At 38.3% G+C, this 21,897-nt stretch overlaps 1 protein-coding gene across 1 annotated transcript in view; it reads left to right on the top strand.

The window, feature by feature from the left end:
• Positions 1-14,536, top strand: part of GNPTAB (N-acetylglucosamine-1-phosphate transferase subunits alpha and beta) — a 71,930-nt gene extending 57,394 nt beyond the window's left edge. The window contains exons 14-21 of the mRNA XM_040637375.1: positions 48-247; positions 487-706; positions 1,369-1,482; positions 2,919-3,004; positions 3,256-3,354; positions 7,943-8,110; positions 11,032-11,122; positions 13,097-14,536. Coding sequence (XP_040493309.1) covers positions 48-247; positions 487-706; positions 1,369-1,482; positions 2,919-3,004; positions 3,256-3,354; positions 7,943-8,110; positions 11,032-11,122; positions 13,097-13,174 — 1,056 coding nt within the window. The 3' untranslated portion in view covers positions 13,175-14,536. The remainder of the gene's footprint in view (positions 1-47; positions 248-486; positions 707-1,368; positions 1,483-2,918; positions 3,005-3,255; positions 3,355-7,942; positions 8,111-11,031; positions 11,123-13,096) is intronic.
• The last annotated feature ends 7,361 nt before the right edge of the window (positions 14,537-21,897 follow it).

Genomic DNA, 21,897 nt, shown 5'->3' with positions numbered 1-21,897 from the left:
CTTGAGCACTAAACATAATGCTGTGTTACATGGAATTCTCTTTTCAGGAAGAAGAGTCATTGAAGACACAGCTGGCATACTACACCGATAGCAAACACACTGGAAGGCAACTGAAAGATACATTTGCAGATTCCCTTCGATATGTAAATAAAATTCTAAACAGCAAGTTTGGATTCACATCTCGGAAAGTCCCTGCACACATGCCTCACATGATTGACCGAATTGTTATGCAAGAACTTCAAGATATGTAAGTCTGGCTTATTGTTTGAGTTGCCTGCATGCTAAGTCTGCTTAAAATCGACATCTTTGCTGTGCTTGATGTATGGCTCTTAACACTTGACAACTGATATGTTGAAGGTATCAGCTAAATCAGTGGGAAACGAAAAGATTCTAACTCCACAAATGTTGGAATATATTTCAGTGTAGATTAATGTCTATATATATTTTTTAAATATTCAGAGCTCACTATATGTTATGTTTGGACAGGTTCCCTGAAGAATTTGACAAGACGTCATTTCACAAAGTGCGCCATTCTGAGGATATGCAGTTTGCCTTTTCATATTTTTATTATCTCATGAGTGCCGTTCAGCCACTGAATATATCTCAAGTTTTTGATGAAGTTGATACAGACCAATCTGGTGTCTTATCTGACAGAGAAATCCGAACACTGGCTACCAGAATTCACGACCTGCCTTTAAGTTTGCAGGTGTTGTATTTTTTTTCTCCTAAACCTTCTATTTTCTTTCACATATTTGACTGTAACACAAGTAAAAGTAATTCTTAATACCTAATGGAGGTATGCACAACTAGTCCATTTTTAGTGCCAGAATTAAAACCGAATTTGAGGTTCATATTTTATGAGATTACATTTTTAGGCTTTAAGCATGCATTGCTATTATATTTTCTGGAGAAGAGCCAGACAATCCCTGCCTGTAAGATTCTCGTGACAAGTTCATTCAGGAGCTTAGGCGTGGCCCACTGGAGCTGTGTCTCAGCCAGGCCTGGATTGTTGCACAGTCCCCTCGGTCACAGCAACCTCTAGTCCCAGGAGTAGGAGACTCGTTAATGGAGAGTGCCAAGGTGAATTTAACTGCAGGACCTACCATCTGGGGATCCCCCTGACCATCTTGTGTAAAATAGTGCCTCATAGTCCAGTATGTTCTACTTTGAGATGAAGATGAAATATTTGTGTTTGTATTATCTCATTCTGTTCTTTTTGGGGTGTTTTTATCTTAAGAATCATATACTCAAACTCCCTTTGAAAACAGTATTTAAAGAAATTTTGGAGACTTTTATATAACTTCTGTTTTTAAAACCACAGTTATTACTTGTACATATAAGGTCTATCCTTTAATTTTGCTTTGTTAGGATTTAACAGGTCTGGAACACATGCTAATAAATTGCTCGAAAATGCTCCCTGCTAATATCACTCAGCTAAACAGTGTTCCACCAACTCAGGAGGCGTACTATGATCCTAATCTGGTAAGTGGCATGAGTTCCTTTGTGTAAAAAGGAAGTATATCCTTATCAGGTGTTATTTATACCAGTTTTGTATAGCACTTCAGTCAGTAGAAACATGCTCTATATTTTATCTTTGGTAGACAGCAGAATTCCAGATAATCCAGAATCAATAAATGATTGATATAAAATTTCTTTTCTCCTATCTAGTAGCTGTTAAGCTAATATTGATATTAGTTGCTAATATTCTATAACCAGACATCTGTTCACTAAGGATCACAGAGGATAGCCAATGAGAATACTTCAGAGAGTTGTGATGGTGGCACAGCCTGTGTTCACTCTCACTCAAGACTTCTCTTTCTCCCACCTGTACTTCCATATCTGTCCTTCACTGTCTTTTCTCCTCTCCCTTTCTATCTTTCTCTTACAAACTTTGGGTTCTTAGTAAGACTTTACAGTTACCAAGCCCCTCCATTTACATAGAACTTGCAGAAGTGTGTTCTTTCCTAAGGAAGGTGATTTACACATAGAAAAGTTATTCTTCTTCCCCTGTTATAGGCATGATGAAAGATTACTGAGATTTTAGTTTTCTTTTGAAATGCATACATTTTCCTTCATTAGCAGAGTATTTTAGTATTGCCAGCTTTCTGGCATGAGATTTAGAATCAGCAAATATCCTTTGTTAAGAATTAAGTAAGTAGGGGCGCCTGGGTGGCACAGTCGTTAAACGTCTGCCTTTGGCTCAGGGCGTGATCCCAGCATTCTGGGATTGAGCCCCACATCAGGCTTCTTCCTGAAGCAGGAGCCTGCTTCTTCCTCTCCCTGAAGCAGGAGCCTGCTTCTTCCTCTCCCACTCCCCCTGCTTGTGTTCCCTCTCTCTCCGGCTGTCTCTCTCAAATAAATAAATAAAATCTTTTAAAAAAAATTAAGTAAGTAAAGGCTGCTTTGCTAATGGTAATAAGTTATTCTTAAGGCTCATGCAAATAAACTACTTGGAGCATGAGTACTAGTTATACTAACAACATTAGTTAACATTACTTGAGTGAACTCTTAGCAACGTGTTGGCTACGTTACTGTAATTAACTGTGATTACACCTAGGATAAAGCATTTCCTAATTAGATTAAGAATTAAGAATGAAAAGTTAGCTTAGGAGTATGACATAGACCAGTTCATTACAATTTATGTTAGAAATTTATTTTATTTCTGAAAAAAATTCTACCAGTAACTTACAAGACTGTTTTAACAGTGTATAGTAATGTGTGATTAAAATAAAATTTACAAAAACAGGCAATTAGCCTGTAGGCTATACATGCCAATTTGATTTTTTTCAAATAACTGCATTAAAGTATTTGTTTTGATTACGGAGTCTTTGGCCCCCCCTTAAATTTTACATGGAGGTCAGTGCTTCACCTTTGCCACCTTAGTCTTGGCCTGATGCAATGTTTGTATTTTCTCATAGCCACCAGTCACTAAGAGTCTAGTTACCAACTGTAAACCAGTAACTGATAAAATCCACAAAGCATATAAGGACAAAAACAAATATAGGTAAGTAGTACATACATTTTCTCTGTTTAAGAATAATTGTGGGAATCTGGCATTGTCATAATTTTACAGTAGTTTCTCTCTTAAGCCTTCTTTTAAAATTTATGTGTGATTGTTTTCTTTAGTAATACCAAAAGAGTAAGCCATTCTCAGGATATTAACTGTTAAAGTTTTATAAAATACTTTTCTTATTGAAATTCTGTTTTTATTTCCACATAAATATTTACACTCTTTAAATATGTTTTGATAATTAGGTTTGAAATCATGGGAGAAGAAGAAATTGCTTTTAAAATGATTCGTACCAATGTTTCTCATGTGGTTGGCCAGTTGGATGATATAAGAAAAAACCCCAGGTACTTTTTTCTTAACCAGTAAACTTTACTTTTTTGAGTACTTTTAGGTTCACAGCAAAATTGAACAGAAAATTCCTATAAGTTTAAAAAATGATCTTTTTTTTTTAAGATTTTATTTATTTATTTGAGAGAGAGTGCACAAGCCAGTGGGGGAGGGGAGAGAGGCTGACTCCCTGCTGAGCAGGGAGCCCGAGATGCCACTTGATCCCAAGGCCCCAGGATCATGACCTGAGCTAAAGGCTGACACTTAACCGACTGAGCCACCCAGGCACCCCAAAAAATGATCTTTAATCATGCAAATAAACATGAAAAAAGGCAGTAGGATTCAAGGAAGTGGCTTATTTTGTTTGGAGCAGGTGAAATGCCTAATGGTGAGGTAGTACTTGAGCTAGAGATAGGAGTTGTGAGTTCAGATAGGGTTCCCCTATGAACAGGGACTAGCACAGACTTCTAAGAACCTGGTGACATGAGCTGTTCAGTGAGGCCCAGGGGTGGACTCCATCATGGGGAGTGGGACCAGACAGCTGGGACTGTCATAGCATTGCTAAGAAGATACTTCCAGAAAAGTTTTGGTGGTTAGTCTTTGCAATTTAAAATAAAGTTCAGTGGCTCAGTCGTTAAGTGTCTGCCTTTGGCTCAAGGTGTGATCCCAGAGTCCTGGGATCGAGCCCCGCATCAGGCTCCCTGCTCCACTGGGAAGCCTGCTTCTTCCTCTCCCACTCCCCCTGCTTGTGTTCCCTATCTCGCTGGCTGTCTCCTCTCTGTCAAATAAATAAATAAAATCTTTAAAAAAATAAATAAATAAAGTTCAGATTAGCTTCTGAGGAAAAAGAAATGCTCTCATAAATGTGAAAATTAATCCAGCAAACTATAGCCATTCCTTGGAGCTGAATAAATGTTCAGGTTTACATAAGCCTTGAAAATTTCCAGCCTGGTCCCCTAACAGTTGCCTTGGATAGTTTGATAAAATTAGTTAAAATCTTCATTTTTGAGTTTTGAACTTTAGTGGGAAATAGATATCAGTTTCCTGGAAAAAAACACCCTGGCATCTAAAAATTGAATGTTTTTCATCAGTCTTTTAAAGACTTTTTTTTTATTTGAGAGAGAGAGATTGAGCATGGCAGGATGAGGGCCAGAGGGAGAAGCAGACTCCCTGCTGAGCAGGGAACGCAATGTGGGGCTCGATTCCCGGGACTCTGGGATCATGACCTGAGCCGAAGGCTGATGCTTAACCGACTGAGCCACCTAAGTGCCCCTCATTTGAGTTTTTTAAATGCTTTTGTAAGTCTTCAGTTTCACCTCATTTAAATTATGATTTTAATTATAAATGATCAGAGATGTAAAATTTCTAGACAGGTAAAGCCATGGTATTTTTTTCTAAAAATCTCATTCCTGTTTTGGGGAGGGGAGGAGACAGAAATAAGAAATTTAAGATAAATGGAAACATCTTTAATGCTTATTAAGTGTATTCGGTAAAACACTTTATTTCCAAAAAAAAACCAAAACCACTTTATTTAATATAAAATAACAAGTATTTCCCACAAGCCAAGTAAACAATAAACCATTATGATTAACTTTTTTTTTTTTAAGATTTTATTTATTTATTTGTCAGAGAGAGAGAGCACATGCACAAGCAGGGGGAGTGGCAGGCAGAGCAGACAGAGGGAGAAGCAGCCTCCCTGCTGGGCAAGGAGCCCAATGTTGGGACTCCATCCCAGGACCCTGGGATCATGACCTGAGCTGAAGGCAGATGCTTAACCGATTGAGCTACCCAGGCATCCCAGCCATTATGATTAATAATCACTCAGCTTGTAGCTCTCTGTACCTGCTGTTCCCTCTGACTGGAATGCCCTGCCCTAATTTTTTAAAATAACTTTAAAGACCAATTTCAATACTTGCTTTTTGCTTCCCCCATTTTGGTAATGTGCCCTCCCAGTCATTTTGTTATATTTAGGAATATCATGTGAGAATTTGTAGTTTTCAGTTGTACCTTATACCTTTATGTCTTTGTGCCAGTTTGAAAGTTTTGGGGTGAGAGAATTCATAGACCTTCATGGTACTTAAACGGACAAGGATCTACCAAAAGCCAGGCTTGCCAGGCCCAGATACTTCCTTGAACAGATCTTATTTTTAACTCTTAATTGTTTTACATTTATGGGTCCTCATTTTAAATCAGTGTTCTAAATGACTGAAGCTTTAAGGACAGGTTTGCCCCCATTAACAAGGAGTCTGGGCTAGGCAGAATCCAGGCTTTGCTTTTCCCTCAGGCTTGTTCCTCTCTGCTCCCCTCCTGCTTTTGTTGGCTTCATCTTCAGGCTAGAGATAGGGCAGCCACAGCAGTTCTAGATGCCCCTGAAGACGGAGCAATGTTCTGACACAGAGGATCTCCCCTTTGTATGTATGGTGTGCTGTCCCTCTTTCTTTCTTTTTCTTTCTTTCTTTCTTTCTTTCTTTCTTTCTTTCTTTCTTTCTTTCTTTTTCTTTCTTTCATTCTCTCTCTTTCTTTTTTTTAAGATTTTATTTATCTGAGAGACAGAAAGAGCACGCATGAGCGGGGGTGGGGGGTGCAGAGGGACAAGTAGACTCCCCACTGAGCACGGACCCCCCCCCCCCCCAACGCGATGCAGGGCTTCATCCCATGACCCTGAGATCATGACCTGAGCAGAAATCAAGAGGCGGACACTTAATCAACTGAGCCACCCAGGTGCCCCACTCCCCCCATTCTTACATCAGTCACTGTGAAGAGGATTCACATACACAGTCAGGAGCTGTCTCTGGGGTGGAGTGGGCTTGCCTTCCATTGAGTCAGCTCATGGGGAGAGAAGTACTGAGCAAAATGCAAATTCTCTTTGGAAGAAAGGGGACGATGTTAGGTATCCAGCAGGGTCTAATTTAGCTATTGTCCACACACACCCTTTGTCTCATGCATATACTTTCTTCTTTAATTTTTCCCAACATTATGAAAAATTTTGAAGATAAAAAATTGAAAAAATAGTACAATAAATCCTATAAATATTTAACCCATATTTTAAAATGTCAGCATTTTATCATATTTGCTTGATCTCTTTTTATCTACACACACACACAGTTTTGTTTTTGTTATTTTGTTCTTGTTTGCTGAACCATTTGAAAATTAGTTTCAGACATCCATACATTTTACCCCTAATTATTCTCATACATATCTTCTAAAACAAATCATTCTCCTTTACACTAAAGACAATTAACACATATCTGAGAACCTTAACTAACTAATACCACCTAATAGATAATTTATGTTCAAATTTCCCTAGTTGCCTCCAAATGCCCTTTAGAGTTCTGTTTTGTTTTGTTTTTTTTAATGCAGGATACAGTCAAGACTCGTGCATTGTATTTGGTTGATATATCTCTTTAGTATCCTTTAATTTAAAGCAGTCCCCAAGTTTAGAGTAGATAGGATAATGAATTTTCACCTGTCACTCATCTTCAATAAGAAGTGATTTATGGTTATTCTTCTTTCATCTAAACACATCCACTCCTTTACTACCACTTCCTGATTATTTTTATGTAAACCTCAGACATTATATTATTTTATCTCTAGATTTTTAAAATATATTTCTCTAAATTATAACAATTCTTTCAAAATCACCACCATATCATTATTTATATGATAAACCCTCCGGCCAGTGTACACATTTCCCCAGTTGTCTTTTCTAAGCATTTATGTTGTTTAAGTTTATTGGTTTGAAGTGGTATCAGGTAAATTCACTGAAATTAAGTCTGTCTATAGGTTTTTCCCACAATCTCCCTTTTTTACCATATAATATTGTATGTGTATATGAAGAAATTCAATATATATTCTCTATATTCCCTATACTCTGGATTACTTTGTGTCTCAGTTGTTTAACATGTTCCCATGTCTATTTCCGATAAATTGATAGTTAGATCTGAGGGCTTTATTAGATTTAAGTTTGGTGAGGGTTTTTTTTGTCTGTTTTAAATTTTAGCACATGTACTTCAAAGGTGGTATTACCCTTGCCTACTGTTTTAACGGGCCCTCAGTTTAGTGACTTTGCCTTTAAGGGAACTTGAGACAATAGGGAAGCATGACTGTCATCTGCTTTTTGCCAGAACTCTAGCATCTTGGTTGTAGACATATTAAGAAAAAGTCATCGAACTCGTATAATCTATAGCTGTAAGGCACCATCTTTATCTCAATTATCTACGTCACTACTCTCAGTAATATAACTATAGTAGAACTTGGTTTTGGTGTTTACCAGTTTCTCCCCTGGCTGCCAACAAAATGCTCTAGTCAGTAAACTGTATTTACTAAACACTTAATTGGGGACACGCTAAACAGAAATCATTAATTTATTCCAACAGCTAGAAGGCACTTTTAAGATTATCCTCCCTAGTTCTCTTTGTTTTATAGGTGAGGAATATCCAAAGAAAAATTTTATAGAACATTCTTCCCCCAGAGAAGCGTTTCAGCACATGTAACAACTTGGAACATGAGCCCATTTAAAATGTATTTGGAATCTACATTTCTTGTTTTATTGTGTCAAGATCATTCTCACGATAACGAATAACCCTGGATCTCTATTATTTCTAGGAAGTTTGTTTGCCTGAATGACAACATAGACCATAATCATAAAGATGCCCAGACAGTGAAAGCTGTTCTCAGGGATTTCTATGAATCCATGTTCCCCATACCATCCCAGTTTGAGCTGCCAAGAGAATATCGAAACCGGTTCCTTCACATGCATGAACTGCAGGAGTGGTAAGGTCTCATGTTCATGCATGTGTGTATGTGTTTAAAAGTGATGAAATTCCTTTAATGTGTTATCTGATCTATAATTACTTTGTAAAAATACACTTAAAAATTTTTGTTGAGCTTATTCGCTAAGCACATCCATTGAATCTCATTCACTGCCACCACAATAGCTACCTTGATTCTTGAGTACCTGCTATATTTATGGCAGGAGAATATGGTAACAGAAGCTACATGATTTGCTTAAGGTGAAGTAGCTGATAAGTGGTAAATCCAGCCTGATTTCCAGCCTTCCATATGTTCCACTGTAATCCAAAGCTGCCTTATAAAATTTCCTTTATGTCTTATTTTACTACTATTTACCCCGTGCCAGGTACTGGGAATACACAGATGAAAGGAGTATGGTACCAGGCTCTGAGGTGCTCACAGTCCCTTCAGGAGACAGGCTGCAGGCAGACAGTTGTGATATCAAGCGCTCTGGCAGGGAGGGTTCAGTGCTACCAGACTATGAATGAGGGAACAGCTAATTCTGTTACTGGAGGGCAACATTTGGACTTGGTTTTGAATTATGAAAAAGACTTTTCCAGGTGGGAAAGAGCATTCCTGGTAGAAGAAATGGCATGTACAAGGCACAGGGGTGTAAAAGAGAGTGCGTGGAAAGAGAAAGGAGAGATTGTGAAGGGCTGTATCTGAATTAGACTTTTTTCTTTAGAGAATGGGGCTCCCCAAGAGAAATTTTTTTTAGATGTTTGTAGTGATCAGACTTCATGATTTGGAAAGATAACTAACAGTATGGAGTTGGACTGGTGAGGCAGTGTTGTCTGGAAACTGGAGGCAGGGAGACAAGTACTAAGCATTTCAGTAGCTCTGAAACAGGGTGTGAACCAAGGACACAGCTCAGGGAATAAAGGGAAAGCAGTGGACAGCACTCGGAGAGATTGTAGAGAGGAAATTAGCAACCCTGGCAACTAGAACTCTTTGGTGTCTTAGAGTTGGGTAAGTGAGCCAATTAGTATGTATATTGCTAATAGCTATGTATTTTTATTTTCAGAAGTTATTACTAAATTGTGGGCCTTGTCTTCTAGGAATGGTTTCTTATCATTTTCACTTTCCTTTAGCTCAGAGGAAAAGATCTCTGGATAGTTTCAAGTGTTAACTAACTCCCCACATCCAGTTTGTGACTAAATTTATCTTCAAGGGCCCAATTGAATAAGAAAGGAGTGGGCTTAAGAGTAGTTTGAGAGGACTTTGATCTCTGTGTTATACAAATAAGATGAATCAGGTGTAATTCCCTGAGCTGGGGCGCTTCATTTTCTTCATCCTGCTCAGCTTCTGTGTCCTCTCTCACTGCTGAGCCACCACCACCACCCTACCTTCTAGAAACGTTACTTTTTCTCTTTCCTTTCATGACATTGTGCTCAAGTCCCCTGTCACCTTTCTCTAATTTCCCAATAGGCTTTCTTCCTGTTCCCCTTCCTTAGGTGTAACACTTTCTACACTGTACAGCAGTCTGTCTGGTGTGCTTGTCTCTCCTGACAGACTGTAAAGCCCTCTTCAACATCAGAGATGGTGTCTTACTTTTCTCTGAGTCCGCAGTGCCTTTCTAGCACATAGTAGGTGCTCAGTGGATGAATGAATGACTGAGGAAATCTCCAGCTAGTTTAAGTTTCTCTGGGTCCTGGGACAACTTAGCTGCATTACAGTCTGTGGCTTCTTAGCTCTTCAAATTACATATCGATTCTGAATGACACCATAGAAATTAGAATTAACTGCGCTGGTTGTGATCCTATTAAGAGACATAGGAAATTCAGGAGGGAAAACAGAGGTACCATCAATATGGGACTTGAAGTAGAGACATCCACTACAAGACAAGCTGTAAATGAGAATCTGGAAGTCAGCACAGAGGCCTGAATTGATAGTTATTAAAATATCTTCCAAGCCTCATGTTAAGCATATAGTCTTCATAATAAATTATTTACACATTACAGATGAGGAAACTGCTCTACTGCCTCTAACCCCAATATCCTAACTTCAAATCCAGTTGATCTGCTCTGTTGCTTGTTTTCTTTCATTTTCACTGGCCTTCATTATGTTTTCATACCCAGACTAACATGACTGCCTGCCTGGTCACTTCTGTTCACCTGACATGCATCCTTCAGATGGCCACCATTTTTACCCCGCTGCCACACACATACCCACTTTCATACACTTTCCCACTACAGTATTGTGTTCAAACCCCACTGCATATTTTCCCAGAATACCTGCAGTTGATGCCCACCTGCCTTGCCATGGCTTTAGCTCTCTCCCTGATGCCCCTAGGCCAGACTTCATTCAGTTCTGCAGGACTCAGCTTGCTCCTCTGACTCTTCGATGATGCTCACTGCCTTACTCAGCTAAATGCTTTCATTTAAGGTCCCCCACCTACTTCAGCACTTAAATGAAATGTCACCAAATCTGAGATGCTTTCCTTATTTCTCTGTTTTTCCACAAGACTTTGCTTTTGATAGTACATTTTTTGGTCCATCTTGTGTGATGGCTAGTCATGTGCATGTCAGTGATTCCCCAGGCTTATAAACACTTTAGAGCAAGAACTTCTTGTTCATCTGTCTGTATCCACAGAAAGTGTTGATTAAGTGACTGTGAAGAAATGGATATGAATGAAAGTGTACTTTTGTTTAAATGCTAAAAGTGATTTTCTTTTGAAGTCCTCTCCTCTGCCTGGGTAACTTTTACAATTCAAATATAATATTTACTAGGACATAATGAAAAATCTGATCTCATGTTGGAAATGTACAGTGTATTAACATTTTCAAATTGCCTCCAGACAGTGGTTTTGTATTTCGTGACTTTTTTGCTAAACTAGTATATAAAGAATTCTAATATAGTGGAACTATGCACAGAACTACATATTTGCTTCTTTCTCTGAACAGGAGAGCATATCGAGACAAATTGAAGTTTTGGACTCACTGTGTACTGGCAACATTGATTATGTTTACTATATTCTCATTTTTTGCTGAACAGGTAAGCCTTACATATTTTATGTGGGGATCAAACATTATTTTTTAGTATAAGAGTATCTCATTCTTTCAGAAAGTGATATAAATTCACAAGAAAATTTTAATTTCTTCTTTGGCTTCTAACTCAGGTGTCAATATGTCAAACATATTTCATAATATTCAGGCAGCAAACATAATAGCCTTTTATTCATTAATCTTCTACATGCACTACTAGTATCCTTTCTACCTAGAATTCAGTAGATTAACTTGTAGACATCAAACTAAAACTGAAAACCTCTACGTATTTCTAAACAGAAAACCCATTAGAATCCTTATCTGATACTGATTTTGTATGGGTTTCCAATTTTTCTTCTCCTGTAACCTTTCTAAAAGTGACTGCAGTGGCTTATCTTCAGACCTCCTACTCTTCTGTGGACAGTGCCTGTTGTGCTCACATTTCTCCCCATTACATTTCCTTTGAACTGCTGGAATTTCTCTCCATGCAGGCACATATACACAACCTCCTTCAAGTGAAGTCCCAGAAGTAGAAGGAAGGTTTGTGAGATAAAAAGAAAAGGGTTAGAGAATCCTTATTTGGTGTAGGCATGAAATGGTCTGAAGAGAAAGGGTTAAAGAAGAAAGGGAACCGTGTCTGACCTGACCTGCTGGGGCAAGCAAACTTCACCTCAGCCTCCATCTGAGGTGACTGTTGAGTGGAGCCTTTCTAGTTGTCAGTATGGGAAACTTGCAGTGAGTTTACTTAAACTGAGAAGGAGTAAGAGGCTGAAGTATTGAGAACTTTAGACTAAAGTTCCTGCCATAAATGAAAGGAAAGAAAATGGGAGAATGGGCAGGTGGACAGGACTGCAATTTAATCTTCATCCACTTCCCAGAGAGTATCAGTCTTGTTCTTGTTGCCTTTATTCCTGGCAGTTAAAACTGTCCCTGCCCTAGAACAGAGGTTCCACTGAGGAACTAGGAGTCAGCTGTGTGCTGGCCTGCAATGGGGAGAAAAGGCACACTGGCTGAAAGGAGCATCTGGTGGCAGTGGGAAGGAACGGGAGGGCCAGTCTTTCCTCTGTGTCATTTATACCAGTAGAGAACAGGGAACCAGAAAGGCAAGGAGGGAGAAAAGAAGGAAAGAATAAATTCTCTCTTCTCTCTGTCCCGTTGCTCTTAACATATTTGAATCAAATTCCTTAACCTCTACCATTCTTGCAACAAACCAGCCAACACTGCCTCTTCCTCTGCCCCAGAGTCCCAACTCATCACTCAAACCATGGTGGCCTGTACTTGGGCAAAGCCCTGCCTTCACCCTGTAATGGATAGACAGTATGATCCCAAATTGAAACCATAAAGAACACATTTGTTTTTCTCACTGACGCTTTATTATAATGGCAGTCATGTTTCCTATTTCAGATGTGTCATGGATAAACCCTTTCTATGAGAAAGAAGTGTTTGTCCAGGTTCTAAGCTAGTAATTATGAATTTTTTGCCTGACAACCCATTTCATAAACTAGGTATTATCTGTATTTTCAAATGATTTACTGCTATGTTTAAATATAGGGGAAAAGTGGTGACAGGATGTTAATACAGGGTGTTTTTTTAAAGTTCTGTCTTACATATGTAGTCATTTTCAAATTAAGGGCAGTATTTTAATAGCTAAACAAAGCCAGTTTCATTCAAAATAAAGACCTGACAAATAGGTATCTTGAAAATAAATATGCTTGGTAATCACTGTGTAAAAATCTGTAGTTATAGGTCTTTAAGGTCTTTAAAAAAGTGAAGCATGGGTGAAAATAATTTTAATCCTTATGGGTTTAAATATTTGTGGGCAAATATCTAGGCATATTGACCCTATTACAAAAGTAGTGGTTGGTTTTGTTTTGGGGCGGAATGAGGGAGACTTGATTGCTGTGGAAGTGATTAAAGTCATAGGACTCAAAGTGTAAAGTTTGTCAGTATGGAGAATTAAAATTTATTTTTTTTCATTATCTAGTTAATTGCACTTAAACGGAAGATATTTCCCAGGAGGAGGATACAGAAAGAAGCTAGTCCTGATCGAATCAGGGTATAGAAGATCTTCATTTGAAAATCATCTACCTCAGCATTCACTGAGCATTTTAAAACTTGGCATCATAGAGATGTCTTCATGATGTGATGCTTAGCCAGCCTGGCCTGAAGAAGGAAAAGCATCCAGTACAATACTTGTTTTGTGGTGTGAATATAGCCTACTGGCCAGGAATTGTTTAACCAAGGCATGGAAAACTTGTGTGTTGAGCAGCTCTGACCTGGTTTTACTTTTAAAGTATTTGCTTATGGACCCATCATTCTTTAAATGAAAAATCTGACAAGAGAGAGCTGCCAAGTTCCCATAGCAACCATTGCCAACTAACTTTCACATGAGAAGCCTAGGCACCTTGGGAGCCACTGCTAAGAGACCCCAGTCTTTGCATTCCAAAGCCATTTGCTGCGGTTGTACATTTTTGGTTTTTTTGTTTTTGTTTTTTCCATTTCCCATTTTTAAAATAAGTAGCTACTAAGTTAACTAGTTACCCTTACTTCTGAAAATAATGAATTGGGATATCTAAATATGTTTTTATACATGTTATTTAAATAATGCAACAATATCACCTCCTATTGGCAATACCTAAATTATGGATTTTATTAACATTTAAGACCATAAGTGGTCAAACTACTGATGAGATCAATGACTGACATCGGAAGTACTTTGTGCTTATTTACTTCAGCCCCTAAGAATGTGATTTCATGCAGAGGCCTAATTACAAAGGGCTAGAGTTAAGTAGCAGAGCTACCTTCCAGATGTAATTATGTTTTGGAAATGTACATATTCAAACAGAAGTGCCTCATTTTAGAAATGAGTAGTGCTGATGGTACTGGCACATTACAGTGGTGTCTTTTTAAATACTCAGTATATTCTAGTAGCTAGCTCTTTCAACGGGTTTCATATAATGCAGGGATAGGCAAACTTTCTGTAAAAAGCCACATAGTAAATATTTGCAGGCTACATGTGTCTCTGTTGCATATTCCTTATTGTTAGTTTTAGTGTTGTTTTTTTTTTTTAACCTTTAAAAATGTCAAAAACCATGTTTAGCTTGCAGCTGTACAAAAACAGGCCACCAGCTGGATTTGGCCCACATGCCACTGTTTGCTGACCACTGGGATAGAGAATTCGTATTTTTATGTATGAGTAAGCCCTGATGTTCAGCTATGTTTTATTTATATCATTATATGGTGGATTGTTTAGATTAGTTTCTGTAAGTCCTTTTTGAACTCTAACAGGTATTTTAAGATCATGATCTCAACAGTATTCTTTTAACACATATTTTGTAAAAAGAACTTGTAATGTAAATACTGTGTTTGTGCTATAAGAGTTATGTATTTCAAAATGTGAAGTCTCATAAAAACTTACATTTTGTCTGATGCTTTGATTTTTAAATCTTTGAGGAATGAGTTTATTGTTATCCATATTCCGCAATCACTTGAGGGCTTGTACAGTGTCTCAGCATCTGTGCTGAACACAACTGCACATAAATGGAAAGTAATGTAAGGAGAGGGTAGTCCTATAACATACTGGAGGATGTCATATTATAGGGGGGAAATAAGTTCTAAATGGGATTTATCATATGGTAGAAATTGAGGTATCTGAGTATCATTCTAAATGTGAAGAATTTATTACAGAAAAGTTATAGAGAAATTAACATTTGGGTGTGTTGGACATTTGTTTGGTTAAATGAATATAGTCCATATCTAATGTAGAGCTTAATAGGTAATAGGATAGAAAATAGAATCATAGAATATTTATAGAATCATTCATCTAAATGATTCTATAGTGATTCTGTAGAATTCACTGGAACGGAAGACTCTGAGAAGTTAGTCAGATGGTTTCAGAAGCCTCAGAACCATTAGTTCAAATGAAATCCTATCAAAGGCCAGTATGTAATATAAAAGAAGGAATGCTCCTTGTCCTGCTTGACCCCAGAGGATGCCTCCAAACTCCCAGGCCTGACAGGCGGAGTTTCAAAATAACTCCCTAGACTATGCCCTGCATTTTATCAAGAACACCTGGGCCAGGAAAATTACGTGATTTGTCCAAGGTCTCACAGCCAGTTAGACGCAGAGGTAGGTTGGAGCCCTGATTATGTCTCTTTTCCCATCCCCACCAGGCCGTGCTGCCTCTCCATGACTTACAGGCACGAGCAGGTGAAGAGCATACTCTCTGCAGTCGGACTTCTGGGGTTTGAGTCCAGGATCCTGGACATTGTTTGCTACAATTTGGCTTTCTCCTAAAATGTGAGAGGCAATAGGCTTATGGTGATTAAAGGAAATGACATATGTAATACATTTAGCACAGTGCCTGGGAAGTTATTCCTGCCTGGTAATGTCAGTGGTGATGATGACGTAGTGAAGAAAGAAAGTCTGTATGTAAAGGATTGCTATCCAGACCAGGGGTGAGGGTTTTAGTGTAGTCATTAGGATGAAATGATTACATTGCCCTTAGCTAAGAAAGTTACACATAGTCTCATTTTTTTTAAAAAAATGGCTTTTTGCCTACTTTAGCTCTTTGAAAGTATTTATTTTTAAAATTATTCCTACATATACAAAAAAGTATACAAAGCCTAATGAATAACAGCTCAAGGATTTAAAAGGAAAGTGCAATTATAACTGAGGTCAAATCACTTAAGAAACAGCACCAATCACACAAAAATTCCTCCAGAGTGTAGAAAACAGGAAAACACCATCTAACTCATCCGTTGAGGTAAACACAGCCCCATACCAGAGGTTGGCACAGTTACCATAAGAGAGGAAAACCATAGGCCAACTATCTCAAGAATCCTATACGAAAACTAACAAGCCAGATTCCGGTATCTTTTTCAAAGGAACAACTCTTTATTGATCAAACTGAGTCTACTCCAGGAATGCAAGGTTGACCCGACATTTGAAAATCAATGCAGTTTACATCAGCCGGACTGAAAAGAGAACCTGCATGATAATCTCAGTGAACCTTTCTTCAAAAAAGATTATAAAAAATTTAAGAGTCTATAACACAACAACTTCCATCTGTTCAACAGTTATCAAGATTTTGGCACATTTGTTTGCTCTATTCTTTATTTCTCTTTGTTGTGTATTTTAAAGTAAATCCCAATTTCATGGAGACAGGAGTACAAAGTTTCAATTGTTATTGAGGGGAGGTGAATAGGTTTCTTGTCAGTCTAACTGCTCCTTCTTCCACTTACCCTAATAGCAGCTATATCTTTTTTTTTTTTTTAATTATATTATGTTAGTCACCATACAGTACATCCCTGGTTTCTGATGAGTTCGATGATTCATTAGTTGCGTATAACACCCAGTGCACCATGCAATACATGCCCTCCTTACTACCCATCACCAGTCCATCCCATTCCCCCACCCCCCTCCCCTCTGAAGCCCTCAGTTTGTTTCTCAGAGTCCATAGTCTCTCATGCTTCATTCCCCCTTCTGATTACCCCCCCTTTCTTTATCCCTTTCTTCCCCTACCGATCTTCCTAGGTCTTATGTTCCATAGATGAGAGAAATCATATGATAATTGTCTTTCTCTGCTTGACTTATTTCACTTAGCATTATCTCCTCCAGTGCCGTCCATGTTGCAGCAAATGTTGAGAACTTATTCTTTCTGATAGCTGAGTAATATTCCATTGTATATATGGACCACAACTTTTTAATCTAGTCATCTGTTGAAGGGCATCTCGGTTCCTTCCACGATTTAGCTATTGTGGACAATGCTGCTATGAACATTGGGGTGCATATGGCCCTTCTCTTCACTACGTCTGTATCTTTGGGGTAAATACCCAGTAGTGCAATGGCTGGATCATAGGGTAGCTCAATTTTTAACTTTTTAAGGGACCTCCACACTGTTTTCCAGAGTGGCTGTACCAACTTGCATTCCCACCAACAATGTAGGAGGGATCCCCTTTCTCCACATCCTCTCCAACAATTGTTGTTTCTTGCCTTGTCTATTTTTGCCATTCTAACTGGCGTAAGGTGGTATCTCAGTGTGGTTTTGATTTGAATTTCCCTGATGGCTAATGATTTTGAACATTTTTTCATGTGTCTGTTAGCCATTTGTATGTCATCATTGGAAAAGTGTCTGTTCATATCTTCTGCCCATTTTTTGATTTGTTTATTTGTTTCTCGTGTATTGAGTTTGAGAAGTTCTTTGTAGATCTTGGATACCAGTCTTTTATCTGTAGCATCATTTGCAAATACATTCTCCCATTCCGTGGGCTGCCTCTTAGTTTTTTTGACTGTTTCCTTGGCTGTGCAGAAGCTTTTTATCTTGATGAAGTCCCACAAGTTCATTTTATCTTTTGTTTCTCTTGCCTTTGGAGATGTGTCATGAAAAAGGTTGCTTTGGCCGATGTCGTAGAGGTTGCTGCCTATGTTCTCCTCTAGGATTTTGATGGATTCCTGTCTCACATCAAGGTCTTTCATCCATTTGGAGTTTATCTTTGTGTATGGTGTGAGAGAGTGGTCAAGTTTCATTCTTTTGCATGTAGCTGTCCAATTTTCCCAGCACCATTTATTGAAGAGACTGTCTTTTTCCCACCGGATGTTTTTTCCTGCTTTGTCAAACATTAGTTGCCCAAAGAGCCGAGGGTCCATTTCTGGGTTCTCTATTCTGTTCCATTGGTCTATGTGTCTGTTTTTGTGCCAGTACCATGCTGTCTTTGTGATCACAGCTTTGTAGTACAGCTTGAAATCTGGCATTGTGATGCCCCCAGCTTTGTTTTTCCTTTTCAACAGTTCCTTGGCGATTCGGGGCCTTTTCTGGTTCCATACAAATTTAAGGACTATTTGTTCCAGTTCTTTGAAAAATGTCATCGGTATTTTGATCGGGATAGCATTGAAAGTGTAGATTGCTCTGGGTAGCATGGACATTTTAACTAATAGCAGCTACATCTTAGTGAACACATTGTGTGTGCTAAATGCCTTATGCTCATAATCCCATTTCATCTTCACCACATTCTCATTTTACCACTGGGGCCTAACTAGTTTAAGTGGCTTGCCCAAGGTCTGTAACTGTTAAGTGTCAATGCCAGCTTTTGACCCAAGTATCTCCAAAATTAACTCTTAGCCACCAAGATACACTTGGATTGCAAGGGACCAAAAAAAAAAAAAAAGGGTAGAGAAGACAGATACCTTGCCAGGACTGCTGCTCAACACAGCCCATCCCTGCCTCCATATGTCAGCTTTTCTCCCCACAGTGGGGTTGTGGCAGCTCCTGGCTCACATCTCCCAGAGAAGCAGGAAGCAGAAGCCCACTTCTGTAGCCAGGGAGTTCTATAGCCAGGGAGATAGAGACTTTTACCAAAAGAAAGAGGGGAGGGGTGCTGGCCTGATAAAAACACTAACTTCACAGAATAAAGTTTGGGTTAATGTGGAAGACCAAGTTCCTGGGTTAAATACTTAAGGCAAGCTGCCATACTTGAAAAAAATTAGAAAAATCACATTTGTTGATCAGAATACAGTGAACCTTACAAATTTTTCATTATTGAAAAGGTTCAAAGAAATGTTTGCAAAGCATCAGTACAGTACCTGTCACAGAATAAATGCTCCATAAATGGTTCACAGTTATGGTTATTTGGTTCACAATTGGTCCCAACTTGTCTTTCTGATCTTCTGCTTTTCCTCCCCTGCCAGTCTCACCTGTGGCCACACACTGCCAGCCACATTGCATTTTTCCAAACATGTTACACACTTCTACCCTCTGTATCCTTGCAGATGCTATTCTTCTTGGCTGACCTGTCTTTTCCTTGCTTATCTATCCATTAAACTCCTACTCATACCTCAAGGTATGAGTCCATCATTAATTCATGTACTGGTAAGTTTTCTAAGACTGACTGTATCACCTTAGTTCTTTGAAACAACGAATAAGGAAACAAGGCTTTCAAATGACCTTGACAAGATTCTCTACCACTGCTTACTGAAAATGAGAGGAATCCAGGTAATTAGATAAAATAAATGGGCAAATACAGAGGAATATTAATGTGGCCTTCTAAGAATTAGGACTGAGTTCATTGCAGCATTATTTATAAAAGCCAAGATATGGAAACCTGACTGTCCATTGATGGATGGATGGATAAAGATGATGTGGTATATATATATTTTGTAATTTTCTTCCAATTTTTTATTTAAATTCAAGTTAGTTAACATATAGTGTCACACTGGTTTCAGGAGTAGAATTTAGTCATTGATCACTTAAATGTAATGCCCAGTGCTCATCACAAGTGCCTGCCTTAATGCCCATCACCCACTTAGCCCATCCTCCCAAACACCTCCCCTTCAGCAACCCTCAGTTTGTTCTCTATAGGTAAGCAACTCATGGTTTGCCTTCCTCTCTGTTTTCATCTTATTTTATTTTTCCTTCTTTTCCCCTATGTTCATCTGTTTTGTTTCTTAAATTCCACAGAGAAATCATATGGTATTTGACTTTCTCTGATTTATTTCACTTCACATAATACACTCTAGTTCCATCCATGTCGTTGCATATGGCAAGAATTCATTCTTTTTGATGGCTTAATATTCCATTACACACACAAACACACATCTTTATCCATTCATTAGTCAATGGACACTTGGGCTCTTTCCACAGTTTGGCTATTGTTGATAAGGCTGCTGTAAACATCAAGGTGCATGCATTCCTTTGAATCTGTATTTTTGTATAAATACTTAGTGCAATTGCTGGGTCATAGGGTAGTTCTATTTTTAACTTTTTGAGGAATCTCCATACTGTTTTGATGGTGTGGTATATTTATACAATGGAATACTACTCAGCCATAAAAAGAAGGAAATCTTGGCATTCGTGAGAGCATGGACGGACCTCACAAGCATTAGGCTAAGTGAGATAAGTCAGAGAAAGACAAATACCATATGTTATTTATATGTTGAATGTGGAAAAAAGCCCTCATAGGTACAGAGAACAGACTGGTGGTTATCAGAGAGGAAGTGGGTTGGGTGCTTGAAAAGGGTGAAAGGAATCAATTATATGGTGACAGTAACTAGACTTATTGTGTCGACCACTTTGTAGTATATGTAAATATCAAATTATGTTATACATCTGAAACTAACATTATATACAAATTTTATCTGAGACTTTAAGCAATCAAAGTGTGATCAAAGTAAATAAAACCCTGAGGCCTTTGTTTGCTAAACCTTAGATACAAGTAGTAAAACATATGATTAAAAATACGAAAAAAATTGGGGCACCTGGGTAGCTCAGTCGGGTAAGCATCTGACTCTTGATTTTGGCTCAGGTAATGATCTCAGGGTCATGAGATTGAGCCCTGCACTGGGGTCCATGCTGGGCATGGAGCCTGCTTAAGACTCCTCTCTCCCTCTGTCCCCTCTGGCACACACATCCCCACCTGTTCTCTCTTTAAAAAAAAAAAAAAAAAAAAAAAAAAGGAAAAGGAAAAGAATTCCAGAGCTGGTAACAAATTAAGGCAGGTACAAAGTCAAACAGTATTTTCAAATTATCCAGTGGAAAATCCATTCATGGATGGAAAAAAATGAAATAATACCTCAAATTTAACTGTATTATCTCTTGGTAGTGAGATTATGAGTAATTTCCTTCATAAATTATTTATCTTCTACAAATTGTTTTACAATGAATATTTATTACTTTAACTAAGATAACAATTTAACAATAAATTTTAGGTAAAATTATAATGTCCCATATTAAATTTTTAGTGGAAAGTAGAATGCTTTTTATTAGCTAACCAAGGGAAAGCTAACTCTGAAAATCCATTAAATGTCTTTGGTTCCATTTTAAGAGACATCATGTGATGAAATAGTCATTTCAATTCTTGTGTTTTTATTTACTTGGGTAAGGATTAAAATTTGAAACTTATGAATAAAGATGAGTTCTCATCTGGAGCTAGAAAAGCCAAAAGGTGACATAATCTAATCTTGACTATTCATGGGGCAGATCATTCATTCATATCTTTTATTTCCTTTCTGCTTTTCACATTTTTAAGTTTCCTAACATTTGAGAAAATAAGGCATTGATGTTAGTACGTCACCAGATGGAGATGTTGAGCTGTTGTTGTTAATGGAGCAAATCAAGTTAGCGGTTCCAAACGTCAGTCAGTATGAGCATGACGCCGAGAATTATTTAAAATGCAGAAAGAACGAGTTCTCAACATTTGCTGCAACATGGACGGCACTGGAGGAGATAATGCTAAGTGAAATAAGTCAAGCAGAGAAAGACAATTATCATATGATTTCTCTCATCTATGGAACATAAGAACTAGGAAGATTGGTAGGGGAAGAAAGGGATAAAGAAAGGGGGGGTAATCAGAAGGGGGAATAAAGCATGACAGACTATGGACTATGAGAAACAAACTGAGGGCTTCAGAGGGGAGGGGGGCAGGGGAATGGGATAGGCTGGTGATGGGTAGTAAGGAGGAGGGCACGTATTGCATGGTGCACAGGGTGTTATATGCAACTAATGAATCATCGAACTTTACATCAGAAACCAGGGATGTACTGTATGGTGACTAACATAATAAAAAAAACATTAAAATAAAAAAAAAGAAAAGCATATACCAAATAGCAATAAAACTGTTATTTAAAAAAATGCAGATTCCCAGTTCGCACCCACAGAATTAATTTGGTAGGCCTAACATGGGGCCTAGGAGTCTGCATTTTAACACCCCTTTCCCCTACCCTCAACCACCACATTTCCCCACTTTATCATCTGCTCCGGCTCATCTTCAGACTGGCTCATGAACTACACTT

The sequence above is a fragment of the Ursus maritimus genome, unplaced genomic scaffold, assembly GCF_017311325.1.
Source record: "Ursus maritimus isolate PB19 unplaced genomic scaffold, ASM1731132v1 scaffold_21, whole genome shotgun sequence".
Taxonomy (NCBI): Eukaryota; Metazoa; Chordata; class Mammalia; order Carnivora; family Ursidae; genus Ursus; species Ursus maritimus.
The sequence above is the reverse complement of the archived record's forward strand: the minus strand, read 5'-3'. Positions and strand labels throughout refer to the sequence as shown.